The sequence below is a fragment of the Globicephala melas genome, chromosome 20, assembly GCF_963455315.2.
Source record: "Globicephala melas chromosome 20, mGloMel1.2, whole genome shotgun sequence".
NCBI classification, from domain to species: domain Eukaryota; kingdom Metazoa; phylum Chordata; class Mammalia; order Artiodactyla; family Delphinidae; genus Globicephala; species Globicephala melas.
This window is the reverse complement of record NC_083333.1, coordinates 1001417-1020734: the sequence shown is the minus strand read 5'-3', so window position 1 is coordinate 1020734 and position 19318 is coordinate 1001417. Positions and strand designations below refer to the sequence as shown.

General features: G+C 49.9%; 2 protein-coding genes across 3 annotated transcripts in view; both read right to left on the bottom strand.

Annotated features, from left to right (window-relative positions):
- Positions 1-60: 60 nt before the first annotated feature.
- Positions 61-9158, bottom strand: CCL1 (C-C motif chemokine ligand 1). 2 transcript variants are annotated; one of them, XM_060290041.2, is made up of 4 exons: positions 9027-9158; positions 5007-5163; positions 3733-3847; positions 61-2631 (listed from the first exon to the last, which is right to left on the bottom strand). In XM_060290041.2, exons 2-4 carry the CDS (start codon positions 5080-5082, stop codon positions 2541-2543), a joined length of 282 nt encoding a protein of 93 aa, XP_060146024.1. In that variant the 5' UTR covers positions 5083-5163; positions 9027-9158; the 3' UTR covers positions 61-2540. The 2 variants fall into 2 exon arrangements, with proteins under 2 accessions (XP_060146024.1, XP_030707972.1); XM_030852112.3 differs by lacking the exon at positions 9027-9158 and adding an exon at positions 5296-5486.
- Positions 9029-19318, bottom strand: part of LOC115850676 (AP-2 complex subunit beta-like) — a 76203-nt gene continuing 65913 nt past the window's right edge. The window contains 2 exon segments of the mRNA XM_060290040.2: positions 9029-9160; positions 9524-9684. Coding sequence (XP_060146023.2) covers positions 9132-9160; positions 9524-9684 — 190 coding nt within the window. The 3' untranslated portion in view covers positions 9029-9131.

The following is a 19318-nucleotide window of genomic DNA, read 5'->3' as shown; positions in this document are numbered from 1 at the left end:
TCACAGCAAAGACTCTCCTGGAGGAGATGCAGGATGGAAAAGAGGGGAGAGGGCCTGCAGGGAATATCCCCAAATAGTCAGAGTAAGGGATCCAGAATGGAAAAGCCAGAGACCTTTGGAAAGGAAAGTTGAGGCATGGTTATAGAGGAATCGGAATATCAAGGTGGGAGTTTGGAGTCAGCTCTGAAGTCTTTGGAGTGATAGGAAGGGCAGGGTGTGGGGTGCCAGGAAGAGTAGCCTGGGATCGGGGCCGAGGGCAGGATGGGGTTGGCAGGGGGGCACGGAGAACAGCCTACTGCAGTGGTCCAGGTGAGGGGTAGCCAGAGAAGCAGGGCAGTCATGGGGGCGGATGGAAGAGATGCCCTAAGAAGAATGAGCCAGATGCGCTGCGTGTTGAATGCCGGGAAAAGAGGGAAAAGCCCTGAGACACAGGACAGGAGACTGCCTCCCCTAAAGCCACCAAACCCTGAGACCCAGAATTCACTGCCCTCCTTTGCTAGTCTCCCTAGAGTCTCAGGTCACACAACTTGGAGCTTGTGATTGTCCCTCTTAAAGGGACAGGACCTCCTCTTCCTCTCTATCCCCTGAGGGGCCCCCTGTTCTTCCCGAGACTGCCTCCCTCCTCTGGATGACTTGTGTTGGCATCTTCATCAGACGTGGACCCACCGATGCCTGGACCCTCTCCAGGGCCCTTCCCAGGAGAAGGCCCTGCTAACCAACTCTGCAGGCTCCTTCCGGTTGAGAAAGGGTCCGGGTATCATGCTGTACCACACAGTCACGTGGCATCTGGGGACTAGGGGAAGAGTTCTACCCTGGGAGGCATTGTAAGCAGCTTTGGGCAGGAAAGCGCTCTCTGCAGGAGGTCCCTTTTGTCTTGTTGCTAAACTTAAACCAGGCACCCCCATGCTCTACTCCTCTCTGGCCCTAGCAGGCTTTTCAAACCTTTTGATCACACAATACTTTGCCTAACTTGTTGGTTCTTTACATAGATCAAAGCAGCAGAAATGAAGAGTAAGTAATTAACGGAGTACCAGATCTCTTCCCCAGCCTCCCCTTCAGGAATCTCTCGAAAAAACTGCTAGCAAGAGAGCATCTAAAAAAAGATCACAAGGAGTCCACAAGCCTGCACAGTGGGGGATGGTGATGACTCTGACCCCCTATTTCAGTGATTAACTGAGATTACTTCCCCGTTTCCCCTTAAAAACGTTCCATGGCCGGACTTCCCTGGTGGTGCAGTGCTTAAGAATCCGCCTGCCACTGCAGGGGGCACGGGTTCGAGCCCTGGTCCGGGAAGATCCCACATGCTGCGGAGCAACGAAGCCTGTGCGCCACAACTACTGAGCCCACGTGCTACAACTACTGAAGCTCGAGCACCCTGCAGCCCGTGCTCCACAAAAAGAGAAGCCACCGCAATGAGAAGCCTGTGCACTGCAACGAAGAGCAGCCGCCATTCGCCTCAACTAGAGAAAGCCCGCGAGCAGCAACAAAGACCCAACGCAGCCAAAACTAACTAACTAACTAAATTAATTAAAAAAAAAAAAAAGGGCTTCCTTGGTGGCGCAGTGGTTGAGAGTCCGCCTGCCGATGCAGGGGACACGGGTTCGTGCCCCGGTCCGGGAGGATCCCACATGCCGCGGAGCGGCTGGGTCCGTGAGCCATGGCTGCTGAGCCTGCGTGTCTGCAACAGGAGAGGCCCATGTACTGCAAAAAAAAAAAAAACAAAAAAAAAAAAACTTTCATGGCCGAGCAGAATCTTCGGAGGTGGCTTTGGGGGGACACTGAGTCCACCATCTCCCCAGATTGCCAGCATTCTGATTAACGGCAACTTTCCTTTCTAGCAACACTTGTGAGCTTGGTTTTGTAAGCAGCCGAGCAGCGGGAACCCTGGGCTCTAATGCCAGATCTAATCCTGACTTTCTGCGTGTCCTCAGGCCTGTGGGTGTCCCTCTCCAGCCCTCAGTCACCTCATCTATACAATGGGCTAGCATCGTCTTACAGGCACATGATGCCCAAGATCCCTTCCAGCTAGGGCAGCTTTTGGATATTATCAGCCTCTGAACCCTCTGGGCAGCGCAGAGTGGGCGGGGGTGATGGAGAACATCCTGCATCCAAATGGGGACCCAGCCCCACAGGGAATCTACATCACAACCCAGAGTTGACGCTTATCCCCCAGGACAAGGCAGTCAGCTGAGAGATGTAAGTCATTTATTGGCTTCTATGATGAGAAGTCAGTTCTCCTGGCACCTGGTCCAACATGTTTCCTTTTCTCCGGCCCCTGACCCCAGCCCCTCAATGTCAATCAGCTTTGCACCCTGAAATCCCTGTGGGGTCCAAGAGGCACAGGGAGGCAGAAGTTGAAGATTCTAGAATTTAACTATATAAAGTGCGACAACATATCTTATCAGGACCCAGCAGACCCTCTGGCGTGACCCGGCAAAGTTGGGGCAGAAGGACTGGTGTAGGGTTGGGCGTTGAGGGGACAGGTAAAGCCACACGGTATCCAGAGTCCAGGATGGAAAAGAATCAGCTCATATTTCCTTTCACTGGCAGGGGTTTATCCTTTTTAAATAAGCCCGAACCCACGATTTTGTCTGTGAGACACAGGCCTCTCGGCCTCCGTTCAGCTTCAATCTGTAGGCAGAGAACAAAGGAAGGGCTAAGTCACCTGAGCCACCCCCCGGCTGCCACACACAAGTCCCCTCACCCCCTCATTGCTCCTGGGTGCCCCTAAGCTTTTCTCCCGGGGCCTATAAAATGAAGTCGTTGCGTAAGACCTACAGTTTGTACGCTGGGAGGAACACCCAAACTTCAGGGGCAAGGGATGGGGGGCTTTAAAAATTTCATTTCGTGGACCCCTTTTGCAGATTCATTGTATCAGGGTAGAGCGAAGGCTGCCGACATTCTGAGGATCTGCTAACATGGAAAATTCCCCTCCTAGAACATCTCTGAGGGCCCACCTGCTCCATCTTTTCATGTGTCTGTGTCCATCCGGGACCCCTAGTCATTGCCTTGGATGTATGTGTGTGTGTGTGTGCGCGCGCACGTGTGTTTCTTCTCTGATCTACCCACCTCCCAAACTTGGCTATTGTCCAAAACCGTAGGTCAATTCTGCCTTTAATTATCTGCAAGACCCTAGACAAATCTCTCCAATTCCCTGAACCTCAGTTTTCACGATAATGAAAATGTGTGGACCAAGAGAGTTAGATGAGATAGTAATATACATGAAAGTGCCTTATAGACACTGAGTGGCAAGTGTAAGCTACCTCCCTGGAGCTTCATAACGACCCTGTGATGCAGCTATCGTGTTTACGCCACTTCACAGGTCAGGACTGCAGAGGGGCTACAGATAAGGAAGTTCAGAAGACTTACCTGTCCAGAGTCACTCAAGACTATAGGTTGGCAAATCCAGAAGCAGGAACTATCTGAGAGCCCCTCACTCTTACCATCACCCAGTAGTACCTGGAGCTTTTAAGCTCTGGGCATAAAATATTAAGATATAACACTTGGCGCCTTGCAGCTCCAAGAAACCCATGTCACTGCAGGAACACAGGTGTTCGTCCTAGCGCCCACTCTCAGCTCTGCGCCCAGGTTTTGGCCTCCTCGCTAGTTTGGTTAAAAAACCTTAATCCGGTGGAACATCGCCATCTAGCGTCTGCTATTCTAATTCCAGGGTGGCCGCTTTCTGTCCTCTGGAGAAGGGAGTCAAGGATGGAAGAGGATACAACCACTCACATTAGATGGTTTTTGTAGGAGCAGGTGGAGCTGGTGTTCTTGTAACACTGGATTCTCTGCAGGGACATCTTTCTCTTCACCAGTGTGAAACAACACTTGGAGGATGACACATGCACTAGAAGAGAAGCGCAAAAATGGTTTGCATCCATTTCTCAAGCTGGACTGAGTTCCTCTCATCCAGGATGGGGAAAAAAGCAAGAACAAAAAACCCTTCCAGAACAGGCTCAGGCTTTGGGATCACATCCAAAGGGCACTAGTGTCTCATCAGCCACCCAGTTCTGTATTTAGGCAGTCAGGACACTGGGGTTCAGATCCCAGCTCCCCACAAAACAGCTGTGTGGCTTTGGTCAAGATGAGCCCTCCCCTGGGCCCCAGACTTCCCAGCTGAAAAGCAAGACTCTTTAGACTGATTTCGAAAGGCTATTCTAGTTCTGACATCCCACCACTAGGGTATGGTTCTGCCCTTACATTTGGGTTCAAGGGCCCCGAGACCCTGTGAGTCTGATTCAACAGCAGTCCACTGTCTGGGGCAGGATTAGGGACTGTTTTAGGAGCTCAGACTGATGAAATGACCAGGCAAGAGGTTCCAGGAACTGATCAGCTCCACGCAATCCCAACCTCACCCTCCACCCTGGTCCTCTCAGCTCTGACCCACAACTCCCACTCTGCCGGTTTGTAACCCCCCCTACACACACCCCACCTTCAAAAGACTTGCATTTCAATCCTGGCTCCTTCCTCCTAGTTTGACCGTTTGCAAAGCCCTTTCCATATGTCTGCTGTTAGGTCAGTATTCTCTCATCAGCCTTAGAGGGTAGGCATGATCAAACCCATCTTACTGATAGCGAAACCAGAGTTTGGGAGGTATAGTAACTTGCCCAAGGTTAGCCAACTGTTAAAGCCCCAGATCCTGACCTCAGACTCTGCCCGTTATCTGTTACACAGTGGAGGCGAGACCCCAGTCAGTCCCTCCTCTGGACCTCAGGCCTCCAGCTTGGCCTCAATGACCTCACAGCTGCCCTCCATCAGTCCGCAGGGTCTGGACGAGGCTGGCCTCCTTTGGCTGAAGCCAGCTGCTCAGCGGTCTGTGTTGGCCCCAGGCTTATGGATCTCCTGCTGTCCCCCTGCCCCCGAGTAAGTCCTCCCTTCCTCCTCTTCAGGGAGAATTCTTTCTGGAGGAGTGGAGATGAAGGGGTGAGCCTGCCCCCAGCCCCAGAGCACCTGCCTGCGTCTCCGCCCTCCCCAAGGAGGAGCAAAGTGACTCCAGCCAAACTCACTGCTCTTGGCATCCACATCCTGTAGCCATGCCCCGGCCAGCAGCAGGCACACCAGAGCGGCGGTGATGACCTTCATCTCGGGACGTCCAGCTCAGGCCTCCCTGGAAGGAGTCCCTCAAGGAGTCTGGTGGAGTGAAGAGCTGTCCTCTGGCCCATCCTGCAGTACCCAGAGCTTTTATTAGAAGACATGGGTGGGGTTTTCCAAGCCCCAGTGCAGAGGTGGGGAAGTCACAGGAAGAAGAGGTGGTTACTCACGTCCAGTGACCACATGGAAAACTCCTTTCCTTACCTCCCCTGGGTGGTGTGAGAGGTGTAGGGAAACTTCCCTAAGCGCAGGAACAGATACGGATCTTGAGAGGCTGAGTAGAAGCTGTCCCAGCTGAATGGGACGTGGAAAAAGGTGAATGAGAAGAAGCTGAATGGGACGTGGAAAAAGGTGAATGAGAAGAAGTGGCCTGTGGCTCCTCTGATGTCACGTCTTTCCATCCAGGGATGGAGCTACTGTCCCAGGAACATGGTAGAGCAGAAGAGCTCTGCACCAGCACTGAGACACACATGGGTTTGAATCCCAGTTCTGCAAATCAGCGGATACATAAACTCGGCCGAGTCACATCTCCTGTGCAAGATGGAAAGAGTAACTCGTATCTCACAGGTGACCAAGGAGCATTCAATAAGATCCATTCTGTCAAGGGCCTGGCCCAGATAGTTGCAATTTCTATTTTTTCAATCACTCAACACTTTTCAATCACTTGCCCTATTCTTGGTCCTTGGTGAGCCCCAGGGAAGACAGCTACCGACGACATGCAAGCCATTGCATCACAGCTAAATAAGGAAAAGCCAGTTGGTGTAAGGACAGCAGTGGATGTGCCATGTGGAGGGCGCAGGGCAGGCTGGGAGCTGCCCACAGGGGAGAGGCCTCCCAGGGGAATGTTCTTCAAGCAGAGTCTCCCGCAGGAAGGCTGAAGTGGAAGGCGGCCTCTCCACAGAGGAAGGAGCTTGTGTAAGGACAGCGAAGCGTGGAGGACAGTGCCCGGAATGAGGAAATGGCTGGAGAGATGTGTGACTGTCCAGCGACCAAGTGGCCAGGTCAGGAAGACATGGTGTGCAGTGCGTGGAGTAAGTAACACTAGCAGGTGCTCAAGAAAAAGTAGCTGGGCCATATCCGTGTGTTAAAATCACAAGGTCAACGTGATAGCTTCCCATGGTCAATGGGATGAAGTGCAAGCTGCTGACCTGGCCATTCGTGGTCCATGTGATGTCTCCATGGATTCCCGCACGTTGCAATATTTGCAAGTCTCTGAACAGGTCACATGCTTTCTTATCTCCGGGATTTGCTGCCATCGTAACCTCCACCTGCAGGGCCCTCCTCCTTGTCTCCCTCTGTGAATTCCATCCATTGCAAATGTCGTTGTCTCTGTAAAGGCCCTTCTGCTGTCCCCACAGATAGGCCTTCAGCCTCCTTTGAAGCCCCTCTGTGCCTGGATCTCCCACATGAAGGTCTTACATCCTTACAACCCCTCCATTCCATGTATTCTCCATCCTAACACCTGCGTGGGAGTCCTGGCGTGTCAGAGTTGAAAACTCCCTTGGAGACCATCTGCAGCAGTGGCTCTGAAGTGTCCTGGGAGAGCAAAAAATGCAAAAATACCTTCGCCCCGTTTCTGAAGCAACATCAAGACACATGTGCCTATACGTGTTGAGGGGCAGGGGAGGAAAACTCCAGGTAATTCAGGCACCAGCAGATAAGAATCTAGTACGGTCTCTTTCTATTACAGATGGGGTACAAACGAGCCTCAGAAAGCAGAAACTGACTTTGCCAAGGTCATACCGAGACTTCGTTGCACAGATGGAACAGTGGATGCCAAAGCATCTGGTCATCTGACCACCACGTGCGGCCACCTCTGGGAACACACTGTCAGTAAGGACCACACACTTTCAGTAAGGACCTGCTCCATCAATTCCTTCACCTGGCCAGCTGCTTCCTGCTGCCCAAAAAGTACTTAAAGCAGTTGAAATCACTAAGACACTGTCGTCACTCTCCTATTTTCTTTGTCCTCGCAGACTGATACTTTTTATTCCTTGGTTGTCGTTTTAGTGGGGTCTCAAAGAGGAAGGAGATTAAAGGGATGTGGCTAGTTGGTCAAATGTCACCTTAGATCCTTTAGACTTACTTGGGACACAGAGAGGGGCCAGGTCGCCACCCAGGAAATACTTTGCTCTCCCCTCCTCCCGGGGATGCTGCTCGGCCCACTCGAGACCAGGACAGGGCTGCCCCTCCAGCTGCTCACTTCCCATGCTCCCCCTCACTGCAGCTACCATGAGCCCAGGACAGGAAAAGAGGTGACAGAAAGACTTAGTCATGCCTCCCCCTTCCCAGCTCCCGCAGCCCCAGAAGGAACTGGCCAGAGGCTCCAATTGCATGGAAACCTAGCGTCCCACAGGGTCCCGCCCCCAGCCCCACTCCATCTCTTCTTCTCTAAGCCTGGCGCAAAGCACGGGCCAAGTAATAACTCAATAAAATCTCCATGGCCTTGAATGTGATGGATCAGAACTGCATAGTTGAGGGAAAGGTAAGAAAAGCTCCCAGCATCGACACTGAACCAGTTTCTCATGTGAACTACCCTTTTCTTAGTTAGAAGTTTGAAAACCAGTATGTGCCTGTAGAGAGGTTTTCTTTCTTTTTTAATTTTTTTTACATCTTTATTGGAGTATAATTGCTTTACAATGGTGTGTTAGTTTCTGCTTTATAACAAAGTGAATCAGTTATACATGTACATATGTTCCCATATCTCTTCCCTCTTGCGTCTCCCTCCCTCCCACCCTCCCTATCCCACCCCTCGAGAGGTTTTCTTATTAGTCACCTTTTGTGAAGTAGGGACCAATTTACTGCGGATGGGTAGAGGTCAGACAGAGCTCAACTGGTGCGGGTTCATCTTAAGATCATCTCCTCCTGGAGTGGCCCCAGATTCTTGCCTCAGCCCTGCTGGCCTGGGGGTCCTGGAGCCTGGTCCTGCCTGCTTCCCCTCCAGTAACATCTCAGCCTGATTCTTCAGACCAGGACACAGAAACCCATGCGGGTGGAGGGAGGAGTCATTTTCCTGGCATCGCACAGCTGCAGCAATACTGGCCTCGCTTTGTCCATCTCTGGGGCCAAGTTTTCTTAGTTCCCTCACTTAGGGAGGAAGCGTGTTTGCCCTCAGAGGTAACTGGGTCAGATTTCAGCCCCACTACTTTTTAGCTGTGTGACCTTAGGCAAGTAACTTAACACTTCTGAACTTTAGTTCCTTCGTTGTAAAATCCACTACCGACTGGATCTGGTAAAACTCTCCCCAATGTTTTCAAAATAAACTCCTCAAACCACAGCCTAACTTTGGGCTATTTGAAGGATTAAATGAGATGTCTCACCTTATCTTGGAACAAGGGAAGAGGAAGGGAAGGGAGGGAGAAAACGAAAGAGGGCAGGAAGGAGGGAGAGGAAAAGAAAGTTGGATCATTCAAAATCATTGTGGAGCACCTAAAATATGACAGGTCCTGAGGACACAGCAGACACAAGACAGACACTGGTCCTGCCCCTGTGGGGCTTACAGCTCGCCGCAGAAGGCAGGTACTGGGAACTGTGTTTAGTGCTCGAGAAGAGACCTCGTGTCCTATGAGCTGCAGAGTATACGGAAGCGCTTACCATGAGGCCTGGCACATAGTAGGTGCTCAATAAAACTGCACCCCTTCCCCCTCTACCCATTAATCCTGGACCATCTGAGGCTTCATCACAGGAACCAGGCAGTGCTGCCACCTCCCTAGCCGGTACCCCCTTCCTGGTCTCTTTCCTCTCTAATCCTGTGCTGCCCAACGCCCAGGCCAGGCTTTCCGTTGTCACCCACAGAAGCACAGTGTTCTCTGCCATCCCCACCTCCGCACCCGTCCCCAGCTGCCTCCTATAAGTGCAAGTCCAGGCACAGTGCCTCCAGCACCCAAACATCTTTGAATTAAAAACCGTTTCTTTTGTTTTCCAGTGACTCTTACCCTCCGCCTGGGTTCCCTTGTACACTGTCTTCCAACATTCGGCACCTTTTGCTCTTTTCAGGAGGCCTCTGTGATCCAGCTCTCAGCAACAAAGTGAACGAGGCATCAAGCATCTCTTGTAGCAACAGCAGACCCTGGGAGTGCCCAAAGAATGTCACAGCAGTGACAGTCACCAGTGTTTCAATTCCCGTCCACAGCCGTGGAGCTCCAGAGTGACAACTCAGCCTGCTGTTCGGAGGTGAAGTACAAACGTCTCGGCTCGGCTCACGTAGTCCCGCACAATGTGGCCCACAGAGCTCTAGCCGCACGCACTGTTACTGCTCTGCGCACCTGTGCTGGGGCGTCACTGCCCCTTCTGCCTGGGACGCCTGCTCCAGGTTTATCTGGAAGACCTCCTGCAGGCTGCCCCCTCTGAGCTCCCAGCATGAAGCAGGCTCACTCCCCACAGCAGCAAAGCCAATCTTGTGACTGCCTGGTGGTCCACACCCCTCCCTCACCTGGAAGCTCCCGGGGAGCAGCAGTCCCTGTCGTGGTCCTCACTTCATGCCCCAGCGCCCCACCCAGGGTGGGTGCGTAGTGACTGTTGCTAAAGCAGGCGGAAGGAGAGGTCTTCACATCATTCTCGTCATCCCCCAGCCGCAGATGAGAAACAGAAGTCCTGGAGGTGACAGGAGTCATACAAGTAGCAAGTGACAGAATTAGGATGAGAAGCTCTGGCCCAAACCCTGGGCTTGTTTATACCCCCCTGGACCCTCTAACATGGATGGACCATTTTCCGACTGTGCTGATGGGCACCATTCCACACACAGGATGCTGGTGACAGGTCTCAGTTCCTGATGTGGTCATTCATTCCTTCCTTCACTCATTCATTCAGGAAACATCTTCTGAGGGCCCACTTTGTGCATGGGCAGTCAGGTGAGAGAGGAGAGCTGACCACAGAGTCAGGGCCTCCAGAGGGAAACAGATACGCAAACCAGTAAGCGGGCACAGATGGTCAAGGCTGCTATAATATGCAGACTAGACTCTGCACACGCCCCCTCTAGGGGAGCGGAGAGCTCACTGGGGTGCAATGTGGAATACTGGCTGGGCCTGGAAGGATGAAGGTGGAATTTCCCCTGGGCAGGGGCCTGGATGGTACATTGTGTGTGGTTATAAGGGTGGGCTCTGCCTGGCCCCCAGGCCCAGCTCCTCTGTACACCACTGGCGGGACTTCTTTCCCTTTCTGAACCTCCCAGCCTCATCTCCAAACAGGGATAATAATGATACCCACTCATAGGCTTGTGTGAAAACGAAACGTGCTGTATCTCTTAAGGAGAATCAAACAATTGTTTGATGGCATGCTAATAGCTGGTGTGGAGGCTGATGTCTTCAGGGCATGCGGGGGTGAGGAAGGCCTGCAGAGAGGGGCTGGAAATGGAGCCAGGAGGACCTGGGCTGGGTTTCACAAGATCCTGCTTCTGGGCTCAGACCTTGGGACCTAAGCTTGCTGTCAGTGGAGGGAAGGCCTTAAGTAATCTTTTGCTTGCGACAGGGGTGCGGCCAGATGTGTGGTTTGTGCTGAGGGCTTGTGCTAGAGGCTGCAGGACACAGTGACTGGAAGCAGGCAGTCAGACTGGGAAGTTTGAAGGAATCCAGGAGAGGTGACGGAGGTGGGGTTCTGTATAAAGAGGGTGAAAAATTAGGATTTCTGAGCTCTGCCGCTCATTTTCTGTGGGACCTTGAGCAGGTTACTTCCTGCCTCTGGGCATCAGTTCTCCCACCCAAAACGTGGGCAAGTTGGCCTAAATCAGTGACTCTTTACCCGGAAATGGGATTCATATTAGGATCATTGGGAAGCTTTTATCCAAAGACACGTGCTTGAACCTCACTGCGGACCTTTGTATTCTGAGTTCAAGGTAGTTGGAGTATCTCCAAAGGGCTCCCCAGATAATCCAATCCCACCACTTCCCTCTAGCCTGGATGGCTACTGAGACCTTCTCTGGTTTGGCATGAAATGATATTCTGGGTCCCTAAGGGCAGATAGAGCCCTGCCCACAATCTACACCCTAAACAGCCCCCTCGTCCATCCGAGGTGGATCTGGCCTTTCGGATCAGGCCTGTTGTACTGAGAGCCTGCTGGGGAGGGCTCCCTGCCCTTTCTGATGAGGATAGAGGGCAAAGAGCCTAATAAGGGCTGATCCAAGTCCCTGAGGCATTTAGATCCCACCCACCCGAGGAGCCACGGTCATCTGAAACTTAGAAAGCTCCCAGGAAGCCAGAAACTCAAAGAAGCCCGATAGGCAACACATAGGCTTAGATTCAGAATGTTTTGTAGCCTCAGTTTTGTGGTTCTTGAGCCATTCGGCCCTGGACCAAAAATAGCCACATTGCCAAGTCTCTGTGGGTGTATTCGGGGGTCAGCGTGGGTCAGGTGTGTGCCACATCCCCCCAGCGCTCAGCAGGACACTCAGGACAATTGGGGTGGGCCATCTCACGTTACAGCTGAGGAGCCGGAAGCCCAGAAAGGAAAAGCGAGTTGTCACATGGGGACCCCGTGACAGAGCCCTGAAGATAACCCACCTCAACTCCCAGACAGGCTCCTTCTCTGTGGTTTTCTGGCTTTATGCTCAGGACCAGAGAGCTGGGCTGTGGTGAGAGAGAGAAGCTGGGCATGATCGGGGCCCCTGGGATGCTGGAAAGCCCTGCAGTGTTCCTGCAGCCCACCTGGAGGCCAGGGCATGATGCCAACTTTGCAGGGAATGGTAGAAGAAAAAAGCCCCAGCTTTTCCACCCAACAGAGCAAGGACGCAGGGGCAGGAAGTGGCAACAGTTTGACCCCAAAATATACCCGCCAACACCAACAAGGTCACCCATGATTCAGCAAACACGCCCACATGCTGCTAGGAAAGTCCCCTGAGGAGCCCTCTTCCCCTGAGGTAGTAGGTGGACGCCTGGGTCCCACCTCTGCTCACCACCAACTTCCCAGTTCATCTTGGGGCCACAGCTCTGGGAGCCCAGGGGAGCCTGAGCAGGGATGCTCTTCCTTCATTGCCCTTTAGGCCAGGCTCTCAGGCTCAGCTTAGAGCTGGCCACCCAAAGAGACACCTCCACTGCCAGGTCTGGCTTCATGGGCTCTGGAGTGAGCTGAACTGGTCACAGAGAGTGCATTTAGCTCAGAACTGGAGCCGGGCCTGGGATGTGCTAGCCAGCACAGCTTGGACATCCGGGTTCCCTGGCCTTCACCTCTATCCTCTAGTGTAATAGGAAAAGCACTGAACTTGGGATCCAGACACCTGTATTTTAATCCAGGTCACCGCTTACCAGCACCATCAATTCTGATCATCTTCCTGAACCTCTGGGTCATTATCCCTAAAACTGGGATCCCAGTGCCTCTGTATTAGGACCATTGTGAGGACTAAATATGGAAATGTGTCAGAAGGCTTGCAGCACAGAGCCCTGCTCATTATCGTGGTTTCCAGGACTGTTCTGTGTTTCCTCCCTCCCTGCTCGGTTTGTCTGACGCATCTTTACAGCTGCTCTTAAGAGCTGACTGCAAATTGGCCAGGTTCTTTCTCAACTCCCGCTGGCTGGCCCAGCTTTCCCAAGGGTGGGTGAGTTTCAGGAGCCAGGTTCACGCGGGGAGCATCTGAAGTCAGGGCTGCTGCCTGCCAGACCTAGCTGAAGTCTGCAGTCCATGTGTTCCACCAAGCCTGCGGCCCTGACCAGGAGGTTCACATAATTTGCAGGATCCAGTGCAAAATAAAATGAGGGGTCTTGTTTAAAAACTAAAAATTTCAAGCATGCAACAGCAGAGTCTGCACAAGTCATATGCCATGAAGGCTGCCCTGCCCCTCTCAGCCCTCCTGCCATGTTTCTGCTTCATGTTGGACAGGCATCCATTGGTTTTCTCCTTGAAATATCCCACTTTGGGTCTCCTGTGCCCTGGTTTGGAAAATGATTTTCCAAAATCCCACCATTATGCTTTTATCGTTCCAAAGTCCTTGACATAAAGACGTTTCCCAAACAAATCAGAAGGATGCATTTTACTTTCCACAATCATTGCTGCTTTAAGTGACACATCAACCTCCAAGCCACTCCCACCCGCAACTCCCCAGCTGCAGAGCCAAAGAAAGACCAGACCTATCTAAAGTGTCAGAGAAGGGATTGCAGAGAGGGGCAGGAGTGAAAAATAGACAGTGTTGCCTCTGCTGATGTGGGAGCCATCTTGCCTCCCGTTTCTAGCTGGAACCAATTTCAACCAAATATTCCTCCCACCACCTGGATATGATGTGACTCAGTAGGATGGGACATATTGGGCACCCAGCGTATGTTAGTTTAAAGGAATCTGTCACCAGCCTTTTCTGCCACCTCCTCCATCCACCTTCAAGAGATAGGTCCTTTACATCCAGGTGTGGTAAAGCAGGTAGACGGCACTGAGCATCCTCCACCCTCTTGCCCAGTCCCCCCTTGCCCACAATCACATCATGAAAAGGAAGAGGAAATGGGTAGCCGGCCTTTCTCCCAGCTCTGCCATTCTTGATCTGTCTATACACGTGTCCTCATTTATGACTTATATTTTCTGCTCTTTCTCCTGCTTAGCTGACCGGAGATTGTGAACCTCATAGGAGACAATGGCGGGATGCAGTGGGTATTTGGCAAAGCACATGGTTATCGACCTCACCGTCCCTCTACCTCTGCTGCCTCTCACTTGCGTCCCTTCCCAGCCAAACAGCTGGAAGAGTTGGCGCCACTCTCCCCCGTTCCTCCCAACCCATGTGTTCAACATACTGCAAACTGGCCTCTGTCTCTACCACGTCACCAAAACTGCAATGGCTAAAGTCAACGGTGACCTCCTTGTTGCTAAATCCATGGCACCCTTGGCTGTCATCTTGCCTGACATCTCGGCACCCTTGACCCTGTTGACCCTTCCTTCTGGAAACATCCTCTTGCCATGGCTTCTATGACAGGTGGCCCTCATGGTTTTCCTCCAACCACTCTGCTGTTACTCCTAGACTTGGTTAGAGGTTCCTGGTCCTCTGTTCCTCCCTTAATCTTGATGTTCCCCTGGCCCTCCGTGGAATAACAGCGGTTATTAGCTAACATTATGTTGTGCACTTCACGTGTGTCAAGCTACTCTAAGCACTTCATGTGTGTTCAGCTGTCTAGTCTTCCTCATGGTCCTGGAAGTAGTCATTATTATTAACACCCATTGTACAGATGAGGAAACCAAGGCACAGAGAAGTTGTCCAAGATTACTCAGCTACTGGCTGGGAAGGTGGGATTCCAATGCAGACAGTCTGGCTTCAATCCTGAAACAGTACTCTGCACCACCTCTTGGTAGAGACTCACCCCTGGGTGCTGCCCAACATCTTAGCTTGTCCTGCAATCTGCCTCCTAATCTGGCCACAACCTACACCACCTGTAACCCCATATATACACTCTGTGCCCCTAGACTGGATTCCACACCCTTCTGCCAGACACACCCTGGTCTTTGCACATGCTCCTTTCTTTAAGGGGAATAAACTTCAACTGTTTTTTCACGTGGTAAGTTCCACTCTTGTTCAAAACCACCTCCTCTGTGAACCCTTCTCTTGTTTCTCCCAATCCTCCGTCTTCCCTGGACCCCAGGCACCGTGCTTTTCCCTCTGTGCTTGCACAGACTGCCTTATAATGTAATTTGTCTGTTCCTGAGACTGCCTTCCTGTCTAGACTCTGAGTTCCTGGTTTAACACAGGCATATGATCCTGCTGAAGAATGTGTAGGTGAACTAATGAGCTGGCCCATGTCTCAGTGGAACCTGATGCTACCGAAACAAACTTGGGTCCATTCATCCAAATGCAGTAAAGCCAATCTATTGATGCTGGGTTGTGGTGAAGGACAGTGCAGCATTTATTGCAAGGCCAAGCAAAGAGTATGGGCGGCTAATGCTCAAAAGGCCTGAAGTCCCCACTGGCTTTTGGGGAAAGGTTTCCAAAGACAGGGTAATGGAGAGAGTTGTGAGGTACTTGATCAGCTCATAGACATTCTTCTGATTGATTGGTGGTAATGCATTCTGGAGTCAACATCATCCACCTTCTGGTTCCAACTGGTCTGGGGGCTACATGTACATGGTCATCATGCAGTTAACTCCTTCCATCTGGTGGGGGTTTTAGTATCTGTGAAACAGCTCAGGAATGTGTGTCAGGTACTGTCATTTATGTTCTTCAGGGAAGAACTAAAGATTCTGTGACTCTACTGTATGGCTGATCTATTGTTTAAATTATTACCTGTTCTCCTGACCCAACTGCTGTCTTTTGTTATACATGTTCACATTCGTCCAATCATTAACTCTTGAGCCACCCTGTTGTGACCAACAGAGGCCTGGGAGACGAAAGCTCTTCCACAAACAAGAGGCAGGCCAGGACATGGGGAGGTCTGTCCCAGGAAGGCCCCATCGGGTCCTGCTTCTTTATCCTGAGACTTTAACCTCATCTACCCTGTGTTTTTACCTAAAATCTAAGCCTTCACATTCAGATCCACACACGCTGTCATGTGCATACAATGATACACACACACACACACACACACACACACACACACACACACACACACACACACACACACACACACACACACACACACACACATTCCCAGGCTCAGAAGTTCCCTTAGGCAGTCCCAGCCCCCTCAGGCCATTTTCCTAACTGTACAACCTTCCAGGAGTCTGAAAATCCTGCCTTTCCACAAGGTCTCATCCCAACTCTGAGACTGAGTTTTGCATTCTTCCATAATGTTCAGGCCATTTCATGGGGCCTAGCAGCTACAACTTGACTACTGAGTCATGTCCCACATAGACAGGACTGTCTCCAACAATAGTTACCAAAATAGCCCCTTATGTGTTCACAGCTATTTGTGGCTTCTTTGGTCCCTTACACCCATGTGTTCATTTAAGCTTCACAACAAGGTATGGACTAGTTGCTATAAATCTATATATTTGACAAATGAGGAAATCAAGGTGCATAGAAATTAATACTACACACACACACACACACACACACACACACACACACACACCCTCCACCCAAATGCCCCCAGGAAAGGGTTGGGCCCTATGGGTCCAAAGACTGCTTGTCCCATGCTGAAGCAGGTTTATGCCAGGTGAGCATGAGATGGGCCAAGGCCACATAAGAAATGAGTTTTCTCCAAGACTGTGTATGGAATTTCTTTCTGGCCTCCACATCTCTACTTCCCCAGGGCAAGCCTCTGCCAACATCCCACCTGTGTAAATAAGCAAGCAGGTAAATGTAGTCCAGTTTCACTTATTCAGGTACATCAGTGGAAAGGCAAGATGAATTTAAGACTGTTATTAAATAAATGTGGTTCTCTTACTTCCAACCATATATAAATCCTTCTAACAGTATTATCGCGTTGAAGGTACTTCGAAGGTACACGTTAATGGAGAGTTTATCAGGATTTGTAATTAGCACAACAACTGAGAGCACTTTAAAGTAGTTGGAAACAGGGTAACTCACTAAAGAGAATCAACCACTCAAAAACACAATTGCAGTATCCATTTACATGCCAGCAATTTGTCTGCCAATTAGAAATGCATAAATTCAAACAGCTACTGTAAATCTTACTCTTGATGCAGTATTTGACATCCCTCCCGGCAAAAAATACTCATTAACTAAGTCAACAGATATTTAAAGGGTGCCTACTATGTGCCAATCACTCTCCCATGTGCTGGGAACCAAGATACACAAGGCATTTGCCTTGTAGAGCTAACCCCCTGGGAGAGACATAATTTTTCAGTTAATTATATAAACAAGATAATTTCTAATAGGATAAGTCAATGAAGACATATAACAATGGGATATGACCAGAAGGGAGATTAAAGAGTTGGCATTTGAGCTGACACCTGGAGGGGTAGAATATTCTAGGCAGAGAGAATGGTGAGTGCAAAGGCTTAATGTGGTATCTTAACACTAACCTCTGAATAAGACCCAAGACAAAGATTTAAAGAAAGTAATCTATTTGGGAGGTGCAGGAAAGATGAGTAAGGGAACAGGAGAGCAAAAGAAGGACTTGATAAAGAACCTGTTATCAGGCCAGCTCCTTTGTGAGTCGTGGGGCCGGCTCCCCAGGGACACTTTGGGAAACAGTACAGAGCACACAGCTGAGACACAGCTGAGTTATCTCACCTAGGAGCAAGGGAGTTTGGGTATTTATACTCTACTTCCTGTCTCTCACTGGTGAGGCCTGCTCCCTGGCACTTCTGTCCTGTCCTGCTCATGGACAGAGTGATCTTCCATGGCTGAAGGCAGCTTATGTGCACTGAGACGGAAGGCCTAGCTAAGGCATGTGAGCTGGCTACTGGCAGCATCTGCTACATGCAGAGACCAGCCTGGAATATTCCAGAAAGAAAGTCAGTGAGAGTGGCATATTAAACTTGGGGTGCAATGGTAGGAAATGAAGCCTGAGAGGAAGGCAGGGACCAGCTCAGGTGAAGCCTGGGAGGCCATGATGAGTCTGAATTTTATTCTAAGTGCTTTGGGAAGACAGCTGAGAAATTCAGAGATAAGAACTGACTTTTTTTTTTTTTTTTTTTTAAAAAAAGAAGATTCCTCTCTCAGTTGTACAGGAAACAGGTGTTTTGGAGAGTAAGAGAGAATGTAGGAGGATCAGTCAGGAGGCACTGGCTGAAGTCCAGGTGGGAGATGAGGCTGGCTTTGGCTCCTGGGGGTGGGGTGGGGTGGGCACTGTGCAAAGCAGATGGACCCAGGTGTGTCAGAGCGGAGCAGAACTGATGGATGGGTTAGATGTGGGGCAGAGTAAAAGAGGATGAAGCCTTGGCTTGAGCGTGTCAGTACTGAGGTAGGAGGATTACAAGAGGAGCAGGCTGGGTTGCATCGCTCAGGAATTGTGTAACTTGGGTCAGTCACTTCTCCAATCTGGTCCTCAGTTTTCTCATTTGGGAAATAAGGAAGTAGAACTAACTGACTTCTAAGGATGCTTTTAACTCTAATAGTCTATGACTTAAATAAAAACAATCATATATACATACACACACATTTATATAAATGTATAACTGAATCACTTTCCTGTACACTTGAAACTAACACAACATTATAAATCAACTATACTTCAATTAAAAACAAAATAAAATATAAAAAAGCAATCAAGGGACTTCCCTGGTGGGCCAGTAGTTAAGAATCCGTCTTCCAGTGCAGGGAATGCAGGTTCAATCCCTGGACGGGGAACTAAGATCCCACTTGCCACGGGGCAACTAAGCCCATGTATCGCAACTACTGAGCCCACGTGTTCTGGAGCCCATGCAAAACAACTAGAGAGAAGCCCGTGAACTGCAATGAAGAGCCCATATGCCACAACAAAAGATCCCTCATGCCACAATGAAGATCCCGCATGCCGCAACTAAGACCTGACACAGCCAAAGAAATTAAATAAATAAATAAATGTTTAAAAAAGCAATCAAAACAATCCCTCTTTTTTAAAGTTCTAGCTCTTCTTAATAATGCCACAAACCCATGTGAACCACCACTCCAAACAAAAGCTAGAACCTTGACAATAACCTGCTTCTAATCATATTTTCCCTCTATATTATTTTTCCTGACTCCTTCAACTCAAGGTAACCAACAACCCAAATTCCCTTGCTTTTCTTAATCTGTGTGTTTCTAAAAGTATACATATTTTTACTTTATAAAGAGTATCATAGTGTTTATAATTGTAGGGACTTACTTTTTGGCCAGTAGTATTCTTACAGACTGTGCCAATGCAGTTCATTTTAACTGCTGTATAATATTCCATTGGTTAAGTATGCTCCTATTTATTCATCCACTCTCTCTTGGTGGGCATTTGAGGTTTTTCCCAGATTGTCGCCATTGTAAACAGTGCAGCTATGAACATTTTTGTACGAGCAAGACTTCTACTATGTCTATATGAAAAAGCGCAATTGCTGGTTTAGGATAGTCACTGTTTTGAGTACAGTTTCAATCATTTTCTAAAGTAGCTGCCTGAAGATACCAGCCATGTGTAAGAGATCATGTAGATCCATGTTCTCTCCAACACTTGATATCATCAGAGTTTCCCGTTTTTGCTAGTCAAATCACTTTGAATTGAGATCTCTTTCTTGTCTGGGTTTGCATTGCCCTGAACAGTAATGAGGTTAAACATTTCTTCGCTTGTCCATCACATCAATCATTAAGTGTGTCCTCTTCTGTGAAATATCTGTTCCTGTTTTTCATCATTTTTCTTCTGGGTGTCTGTGTTTTTCTTATCAATATCATCAGTCTGCTTCCTGCCTGTAAAGTCTGGGG